We start from the raw sequence: 10123 nt of genomic DNA on the forward strand, positions 1-10123 counted from the left end.
GGAAACCTGTCCACGGGCCTTCTCCAGACAATTCCTTCCAGACCCAGGGACCTGTACCCGAGGACCTCAGGCTGATGGGGGCCCAGCTCTGCTCCCAGGCTGGTAAGTGGGAGCCCTAAGCTTGGTCCCTAGACCAGGGAATCAAGGAGAGGGGAAGCTGTGGAACCTTGGGTGACTCACTTTTCCCTGAGGCCTCAGTTTCTTCAGCTGCAGGCCAGGGCCCATGCAAGCCCTGCCAGCTTATGGGGCTGCCAGAGGCATAACCAAAAGGTTACCAGCACTGTAAGTCTCTGAGAGCCTCACCTCAAACCACAACGTGCCCTCAGCGCTCAGGGCAGGAGGTGGAGACCCTGGGCTTTTATCACCAGAGGTCCGGACTGCATCTCAGAACCCTGCTCCTTCCCAGGCAGAGAGCCTGGAGCCTCAGCTCGTAGCTCCTGGGGGGCCCCAGAGGCTCACACCCCAGCAGCAGGTAGCCCCCAGAGCTGGGGAGGTGGGGAGGGATGTGATGTGGAGGGTGGGGACCAACCCATGGTTGCTGCTGGCTGCTTCTGTGGCAGCTGTGGATTTCAGGTCACAGTGGTGCCAAGAAGGAGACAGCCTGGGAGTGCAGGGGCTGGAGCTGGGCCCGGGATCCTCTGCTGCTGGCTGCGGAGTGGTGCAGAAGCGCCCCAGCTCAGTTCCCTCTGCATGCCTCCCTGCAGGTTGTGGGAAGAGTGAAGGATGCTGTAAGGGTTCAGAGGTGCCTGGCACCCAAGAGGCTTGATGGCTGGAGGGGTGGTGATGGAGATGATGAAGATCCAGGGAGGTCCTCGCTGAGCAGAGGGCGGATCCTCATCACTTCTGATTCCAAAAGACTTACTCCAAAGATTCTCTTTGAGTGGGGGGGGGCATGGGGGGGATTTCCAAAAGTCACAATGCCTGCCCAAGTGGGCCGTTAACTCCTCATGTTCAGGATCTCCAGGCAAGGTACCTGGAGACCCGGGACGTGGCTGGCCCTACATATCAATTCACTGGTGGATAAGGAGATCTCTACCCGGAGGGGCAGTGACCTGCGTAGGCAAGCAACAGAGCTGGGACTAGAATCAGACATCAGACATGGCTCCCTCCACAGAGCCTCCTGCATGCTTCAGTGGCTCTGCAGTGGGCCCAAAGACAGTCTATCTGATGTCAGGGCCCTCGACTCTGGCTCCTGGTCACCGTCTGTGCCTACTTGGGGACTCCCCTTTTCTTGTGCATAGCCTCCGGGAAAAGGCACTTGGGCAGACTATCAGAAAGGAAGGGAGACACAAGGGTATACCAGAAGGGGGTGACAGTCATGCTGGGGGCTTGGGGGAGGGAGGGGTGAACTTGGATAACAGGGTTCAGATGTTCCCAAGGCCAGAGTGAGTGCTTATCTCTAAAGCCGTGGGCTAGAGAACCGTGGTAGGCTTGCCTTTGGCCTGTATCCATCAGGGACAGATTCCTTATGACCTCAAGGGGATCCCTTGTACCTGACCAGATTTAGCCTCCCCTCCTTGTGACCTGCTAGAATCTTACAGGTTTGTAAGTGGTCAGAGAAAGGTGGCTGGGGAAACTGATGAGATCTGGGAGGGGAGGGCCTTGCTTTTTTGGATTGGGGTCTGGCTCAAGTTCTGATTAAATTCTCTTCTGTTTTCAGCTTCCATCTTCCAACCCAGAAAGGGCAGGACAGGAGGAAAGAGTGGAGGGGAGAGAGATGAAGCCCATGGCTGTGCGGCAGGAAGCTCACTAGCTTCCTCCAGGCTCAGGCTTGGGGCTGGAGGGGAAGGGCTATTCAGTAGGGAACTTCCTCTCTTGGCTGCTGAGGGGAGTTAAGTTGGGAAGTCCCCTGATTTGATTTGATTTTTTTAAAGATTTTATTTATTTAGGGGCGCCTGGGTGGCTCAGTGGGTTAGGGCCTCTGCCTTCAGCTCGGGTCATGATCCCGGGGTCCTGGGATAGAGCCCTGCATCGGGCTCTCTGCTCAGCGGGGAGCCTGCTTCCCTTCCTCTCTCTCTGCCTGCCTCTGCCTACTTGTGATTTCTGTCTGTCAAATAAATAAAATCTTTAAAAATTTTTTTTTCATTTATTTATTTGACAGACAGAGATCACAAGTAGGCAGAGAGGGAGAGAGGAGGAAGTAGGCTTGCCGCTGAGCAGAGAGCCCAATGCAAGGCTCGATCCCAGGACCCTGAGATGATGACATGAGCCAAAGGCAGAGGCTTTAACCCACTGAGCCACCCAGGTGTCCCATCTCCTGATTTTAAAGTCCAGCCTTGGGTCTTAGCTGGCCCAGCCCAGGATTCTGAGGGGGCAGACCTGGGGCTCCTTCTCCAGCCTGTGTCCCTTCTCCCCGCCTCACTCTGTGGGGGCCGTTGGGCCCCTTTCTCCTACTACAAAGGGAAGTCACCCTTACTTGTGGCCATGGCCTTCACAAATGGTACAGGTTCTCTGTGGGACAATGATAAAGTCAGAGAGGAAGACAGCACAAACACCAGGACCCATCCACCAGAGGTCACCACAATTAGCAGCTCCATCTCCTTTCAGGTTGCTTCTAGATACAGATAGAATATATAAATATATAAACATGTGTCAAAGAAAATCTGGATCATATTATATCTACGGTTCTAAAACCTGCTCTTTCTGTTTAATGCCAATAACCATTAGCAGGTGTTGAGAGCCGGCACAGGCAGGAGTTCCTTTAATTTTGACCCTATCCCTCCGCGAGGGGCCCTGAGGCTTGGGGAAGTTCATGGTGGAACTCAGATCCTGGGCACGCAAAGTGCGTTCCTCACCAGGGTTTAATCAGGTCTGGGGGAGGAGGGGTGCCCCAGGGAGATGGGGGGTATGTGGAGATGACTCTGGGGAGCGGGTGGGTCCAGGTCGCGACCGCACTGACGCCCCCGCCCCCACCCCCACCCCCACCCCCACCCCCACAGACGCCAAGGCGCCGCGAGAGACGCTCCGCTTCCACGCCAAGGCTAAGGGCGTGCAGGTGCATCTGGACGCCCGGCGGTGCACGGCGCAGAGGTGCGCCACGTTCCACGACGGCATCGTGTTCAGCCAGCGACCGGTGCCGCCCGGCGAGCCGGTGGCTCTGCGCGTGTTGTGGCACGAAACCCGCTGGTACGGCGGGCTCCGGGTGGGCTTCACGCGCCTGGACCCCGCACAGGTGTCTGCGCCCAGCCTGCCGCCCTTTGTGTGCCCAGACCTGGAGCAGCAGAGCCCGACGTGGGCTGCCATGCTGCCCGAGGGCAGCGCGCTGCTGGGGGACGTGATCCACTTCTGGGTGAACTGCCGAGGCCGGCTCTACGCCAGGGTCAACGCGGGGCCCAGGCTCCTGCTGCGCAAGGGCGTGCCCCTGGACGCCCCACTCTGGGCGGTGATGGACGTGTACGGGACCACCAAGGCCATCGAGCTGCTGGGTGAGGCAACCTGCGGGAACCCGGGCACCACCCCTGGGTGGGAGGTGGAGGCTCAAGTGACACCGCGCCCCCACCCACAGCCGTGGGGAAATCCATTCATTTCTTTATGTACAGTTTTCACATCAGCTCTTGCCCAGGGTCAGATATGAAGATGGGTGCTAGGGATGCCAGATGGACAAGACCCAGTCAAAGGGAGGGCAACCTTGTCCCTAGAGAATGCTAAGATCTTGACTAGTACTGCAAACATCTGTTAAAGGGCTGTTTCCCAAAGGGAGATTTGGAGACTGGGTTTTGCTGTCTAAGTAGGAGTTTGCAAGAGTCAAGTGTGGAGAGCAAAGGTATGAGGGTTAGAAGCACACAGGAAGACTGCTCATGGGGGTAAAGTCAGCCGTTCCATCCATGAGTGGAAAAACAAGAACCATACCTCCAGCCATCTGGAAGGAGAGTGGATTTCAGGGACAGTGGATACAAGAAACAACCATAAAAAGAAATATTGGCATTCCTGTGCCGGTCCTCCAGGGGTCTACACAAGCAGACCATTCTGCCCCGCCCCCCCCACCCCCATTTTAAAATCGTTTGTCACACCTGCTGAATCCTCACCCCTGAAACACCTGTTTTGGTAGGTCTGGTGGGTCCTACCACCTGTTTGGACCCAGGTGGGTCCAAGCACCTGTTTTCCTGCCTTTGGGGGGATTTTAATGCACATCTGTGTTTAGGAAGGTCGATAGCGCTGAGGGTCTCCAGTCAGGCAGCAACAGTAGGGCAAAGAGCAGATGTCTAAAGGAGGGGTTAGGTGGGGTGGTTTAGGAAAAAGAATCTACAGCCTCATAAACTCTGTGCTGGGTTAAACTGGGAAGGCATGGCTGGGACCCTAAGATCAGCTGGGAGCTCCAGCACTGCAGCCCATGGAACTACCCCAGGGGCTGGTGGGGGTGGGGTGGGAGCACCCTGGCTTTGCTTTCCCTGGGCCCTGAGTCTCCCTCTCTGCCTCAGATACCACAGCCAGCGTCATCCTCTCCACCATGCCACGGGCCTTCAGCGATGAGACTCTGCAGCCTCAGGGTGAGTGGCTCCCCCCAGCCCCAGGGACTCCCAGGGACTCCAGCACCAGAGGCACCAGGGGAGGCCCCAGCTCTGGGGGCTCACGAAAGTCTTTCCAGGTCCACGAAGTCTCCCATGGGCTTTAGGCCAAAAGATTTGGCCGCTGCCTACGGGAAACCTAAAAACAATTTAACAGCTCTGCCTTCTAGAACATTGGCTAACTTTATAAGTTACAAGAGCACATTCATGCACAAATAATGTTCTTTTGTCCCAGCTTTAAAAAGCAGTCCATGTTCATAATAAAAGATTGGTCAAGCAGAAATAAAATAAATATTCAAGAATAAATATGGAAATTTAAAAAATCACCCATTACCTCTTAGGTGGATTTGTGCCTACTGTTTTGTAGTCCTATATCTGTGGGGGAATTGTGCTCTGTTTTCCTTTTTTACTAAGTTGGAATCTTATGGTATACATATGTATGTACATGATGGTTTTCATCCCAATTTTTTCTTTTTTTCCATCTGATTATGTTGTAAGCATTTTTCGTGAGGTTAGTATTTGTCCCAGTAGGACTGTATGGTTCTCCACCCTGTAGTTGTAGCGTAAGGGGGGGGCCACCCTTTGCCCCCATGTGTCCCAGCTGTGTTGTGCCCTTTCCCAGCCACAGCAGAACTGGAGTGCATCATCTGCTTCGACCGTGCTGCTGACACCTGCCTTCTTCCCTGCAGTCATGCATACTTCTGCAGCTCCTGCGCCGGTCGGGTCCTCAGGGACTCAGCTAAGTGTCCTGTGTGTCGTTGGGAGATCAAGGCCGTGGCCCCCGCATGAGGTCCCCCCACCCACATTCTGGAGGCGTCAGAAAAGCTGGCCAGCAGCAGGCCTGGCATGAAGAGGGCAGCAGGAAGGCCATGGCGCTTTCCCTCTCCCTAAAAGGTCATTGGGGCCAGACCCTTTTCCTGCCCTCAACAGAACTGTCTCCCTGGTGCTTCAGCACTGGGCCCTCTGCTTAGCCAAGTTCATTGGTGCCCAGGGCTTGCCGAGGCTTTTGCCTGACCACCAGGTGCAGCCACGGTAGACCTAGCAGTCCTGGTCCCCATAGGTCACGTCAAGGAGAAGGGCCCTTGTTCAGAGATGGGGCAGCCTGATCCCTGGTTTTAGAGTGGAGGAACCTCTGCTATGGGCATGGATCTGGGAGAAGCGCAGCCCATCCCGGGGTATCAAGAAGCCGGGAGAGATGCGGGGAAGCTTCTGGATGGCATGTTTACACGCCTGTGTAGAAGCTGAGTCACCCCTGATTTAAGCCGTCCATAAAGCAGATCGGCAGTTAGCCACCCTGCCCGCCTCGCAGGGTGGTGGTGAAGTCCCAGCGGACAGCATGTCTGAAGACGTTTGTGCACACAGGACTATGATGTTGTGACGGCGCTTATTTCCTTGCCAGTTTTGGAGGGGTCCAAATAAAGTTTGTCTCGTGAATGATTTTGTAATGAGTACGTCCCCTTTGCTGCAGTTGGGGCAGGGTATGGATGGAGCCGTGGGCTGTGGGGATGCTAGGCTGTTTGGGAACATACCCTCTGTCCTCTGGAGACACACCCTAGGCTTGCAGTGGACGGGGTAGGGCTCGGTCACTCAGGCCTGTGGACTTTATTCTGTTGAGCACAAGAAGGGGACAGCTCTGTGCTCCCAGCCCTGAAGTCACAGCCAGGCTTTGCCCTTGCCACCCTTAATCTGAGCGGACTGCCAGGAGGCTCTGGCTCCCAAAGGAAGGGAGGAGTTGACCCATGAGCCCCACCCCTACCCCACAGCAGGTGCTTGGGTTGGAACAAACCATACCTATTACTTTGCTGCTGTTCCTCCATCTGGGGCTAGTGAGAAGGTATCTCCTGGAAGAGGAGGGCGGTTCCAGCCTATTGTGCTCAAAATTGTGATCCTGGGCACGTTCGTGGATTGCCTCCCTACCCACACCATTGCCAACCAGTGGATCAGGACAGTGGGTTTGGGGACAGTGGAATAGCTTACACTCTGGAGTGGGATTGCCTCTCCACCACTCATGAATGGTCTAGCCTTGGTCCTGTGACTTGACTCCTGTGAACCTCAGTTTCTTCATCTGTAAAATGGAAATAAGATCATTTTCTATGCTGGTAAGTGTGAGAATCTTAAGTATGAAACTTGTAGCTTAGATGAAGTACTCAAAATACGGCATCTCCCTTCCCCTGAAAAAGGCATCTCCTAAGGGTAAGCAGCCAAGAGATCGATGGGCTTAGGTATCAGGGATCTGATAGGGTGTGAGTCCTGACAGCCCACTGACTTTTACCAAAGGCCCCCTGTCATCCCCAGCATCTTGGAACGACTTCTATGAATCCCTTTTTCACCCTGTGTCTTTTTTTTTTTTTAAAGATTTTACTTATTTATTTGACAGAAAGAGACACAGTGAGAGAGGGAACACAAGCAGGGGGAGTGGGAGAGGCAGAGGCAGAGGCAAGCTTCTCGCTGAGCAGGGAGCTGGATGTGGGGCTTGATCCCAGAACCCTGGCACCATGACCTGAGCTGAAGGCAGATGCTTAATGACTGAACCACGCAGGCGCCCACTGTGTCTTCTTGTTTTTAAATCCAGATGCCTCTAGGACAAGGGCAGTGCTGTCATCCTTTTTCCAGGGAACACCTTCTTGTTAGTAAAAGCCCGGGCAAGCTTGCTCTTAGAAATTATCTCTAACGAGAGTCGGGAACTTCTGGAATGGTGGAGTAAGTGGTCCTGTAAATCCATTCTTCCATGAAAGCAACAAAAATATCGGCAAGATTATAAAATCAACTTTTCCATAACCCTAGATTACAACAATCTAACGAGGGGTTTATCCAAGAGAAACCACTCAACTTTGCTAAGAACCATGGGGTCTGTGGGGCTTTAACTTGGCCTATTGCCCCCCTCTAGCCCCATCTCCACAGTGGCCTTGAAAACCAGCAACCTTAGCAGCTGCTCGAGGGGACAGATTGGGTTGGGAGTAATGCAGAAAGTTCCGTTACCCAAACATCATCACTGTTTGACCTATGTGACAGTTCATTGGAAAAGCCTGATCTACAGAGTGTTATTATTTAATCCAAGTTGAAGCTCTCTGCTCAGGAAAACCCCTATTTCCAGGGCATTTGTTAAATGTAATCAGCTTCGACTGCTTAACCTCACAGCTGCCAAAGACTGCAATACCAGTTGAGGGGCAAACATGAACCCAGCCAAAAATTTAAAAAGGAGATCTGAGAAATTGGATGTACCTAGGGGAATTTGAAAAGCTCTGGTGTATTTCTGGGGATCTCAAAGAATAAGACAGCATGGTCTGGAAAGGCCTGATGAGCCCCAATCTCTCACTTCTGGCTGACCTTGAGGTCCTGTACAAGCAGGAAGTAAAGACTAAGACTAAGCTGTAAATACTTGAGCATTGAAGGCATGCCTCAATCCCAGAGCTCCCAGGCAAGAAGTGGAAGATTTTCTAGCTCAAAGCACTTAAGTAAATCTCTGTAATCATTATCTGACCATTAAGCTAACCCAGTGGGGACATCAGTGGCTGCACACTACCGGAAATATAGACCTCACGGAATTAGTCTGGGAAAATCACTGAATAAACAAATATACAGATAACAGTAGTAGTAAAGCCCGGCAGGGGTGCTGGTGCTGGTGGTGCTAGTGGTGTCTGTATTCAGAGTTGCCATATTATGTTACCTACTGGATCTGGTTTTCAAAGAGAAAAAAAAAAAAAAAATATATATATATATATATATATATATAAATAAGACTCATTTCAGTCTCTAGAAACTGCCCTTGAGGAAGGCTAGATGTCAAACTTACTAGACTTTTTTAAATTTTAATTAATTTCTTTTTTTTTTAGTTTTTTATTTTATTTTAAAAATTTTTTTTAAAAATGTGTTTTTGAGAGTGCATGTGCATATGAGTCATGAGGAGGGGCAGAGGGAGAGGCAGACTCCCTGCTGATGAAGGACTCAGTCCCAGGACCCTGAGATCATGACCCAAGGCGAAGTTGGACGCTTAGCTGACTGAGCCACCTAGGCACCCCAATTTTTTGTTTTATTTCCAGTATAGTTCACATACAGTATTATATTTAGTTTCAGGTATACAATATAGTGATTCACCAGCTCTCTACGTGACTTCGTGCTCATCACGATAAGGGTACTCTTCATTCCATTCACCTATTTCACCCATACCCCCCACTCCATAACCAGTTTGTTCTCTATAGTTGAGACTCTGTTTCTTGCTTTGTCTCTCTCTTTTTCCTTTATTTTGTTTATTAAATTTCACATGAGTGAAATCACATGGTATTTGCTTTCTCTGACTTATTTTGCTTAGCATTATACTCTCCAGCTCTACCCATGTTGTTGCAAATGGCAAGATTTCATTCTTTTTTTATGGCTGAATAATACTCCACTGTGTATATATACCACGTCTTTATCCATTCATCTGTCTATGGACACTGGGCTGCTTCCATAATTAGGCTATTGTAAATATTGCTGCAATAAACATATGGATGCATGTATTCTCTTGAATTAAGTATTTTGTATTCTGTGGGTAAATATCCAGTGGTGTGATTACTGGATCATAGCATAGTTCTATTTTTAATTTTTTGAGGAAACTTCAAACTTTCCACAGTGGCCACACCAGAAATGCACTGCATTCCCTGTAACAGTACACAAGAGTTCCTTTTCTCCACATCCACCCCAACACTCGTTTTTTTGTGTGTGTTTTTGATTTTAGCCATTCTGACAGGTGTAAAGTGATAGCTCATTGTAGTTTTGATTTGCATTTCTCCTAATGATGAGTGATGTTTGGCAACTGGTCATGTGTCTGATGGCCATCTGTATTAGACAGAGCCTTTATTTTTTTTTTTTTAGATTTGTTTATTTGTTTGAGAGAGGGAGTGAATACATGGGTGAGAGGAGCAGAGGAAGAGACTAACTCAACCAGACTCTGCACTGAGCACTGAGCTTAAGGCAGGGCTTGATCCCATGACCTTGAGATCACTACCAGATCCGACCCCAAGAGTTGCACTCTCAACTGACCATTACACGCTGATGCCCCTAAGTCAGCTATTATAAATATGTTCAAAGTATTAAAGGAAACCATATCTAAAGAATTAAAGGACAACATGTTATCAGTCTCACCAAATAGAGAATATCAGTAGAAACAGAAATCATAAAAGCAACTAAATAGAAATTCTGGCGTTAAAAAGCATGATACTTGAAAAAAAAATTCAGTAGAGGGGTTCAACAGGAGATTTGAGCTGCATGAGAAAGGAGCAATGAACTTGAAGATAAGTTAGATTATCCAGTCTGAAAAAAGGAAAAAGATGGCAAAAATGAACAAAGCCTTAAAGACCTTAAAAGACCTGTGAGGTACCACTAAGTGCTCCATCATACACATAATAGAAATACTGGAAGGAGAACAGAGAAAAGGGAAGAAAAAAATAGACCAAAATTTTCTAAATTTAAGGGCTTGTCCTGCCCCCAGGGGAGGGTCTTCTGAGGCTCCACCCACACCTTGCGTTCAGCCGGTTTGCTCAGCGGGTCGTAGGCATCCCCAATGGTTAAGGAAGGTCGGGGGTGTGGCGCAGCCTAGGGAAGAGCTGTACCAGGGTAATGTCTTCCGTCAATCTGGTAAA

The 10123-nt window shown here is 50.5% G+C and overlaps 1 protein-coding gene across 2 annotated transcripts; it reads left to right on the forward strand.

Annotated features, from left to right (window-relative positions):
- The first annotated feature begins 20 nt into the window (after window positions 1-20).
- On the forward strand, window positions 21-5942 carry NEURL3 (neuralized E3 ubiquitin protein ligase 3). Of its 2 annotated transcripts, none has more exons than XM_082743321.1 (4): window positions 21-102; window positions 2940-3425; window positions 4419-4487; window positions 5128-5942. In XM_082743321.1, exons 1-4 carry the CDS (start codon window positions 75-77, stop codon window positions 5292-5294), a joined length of 750 nt encoding a protein of 249 aa, XP_082599447.1. In that variant the 5' UTR covers window positions 21-74; the 3' UTR covers window positions 5295-5942. The 2 variants fall into 2 exon arrangements, with proteins under 2 accessions (XP_082599447.1, XP_082599448.1); XM_082743322.1 differs by having other exon boundaries at window positions 5195-5942.
- The last annotated feature ends 4181 nt before the right edge of the window (window positions 5943-10123 follow it).

The sequence above is a fragment of the Mustela nivalis genome (assembly GCF_964662115.1).
Source record: "Mustela nivalis genome assembly, chromosome: 8".
Taxonomy (NCBI): Eukaryota; Metazoa; Chordata; class Mammalia; order Carnivora; family Mustelidae; genus Mustela; species Mustela nivalis.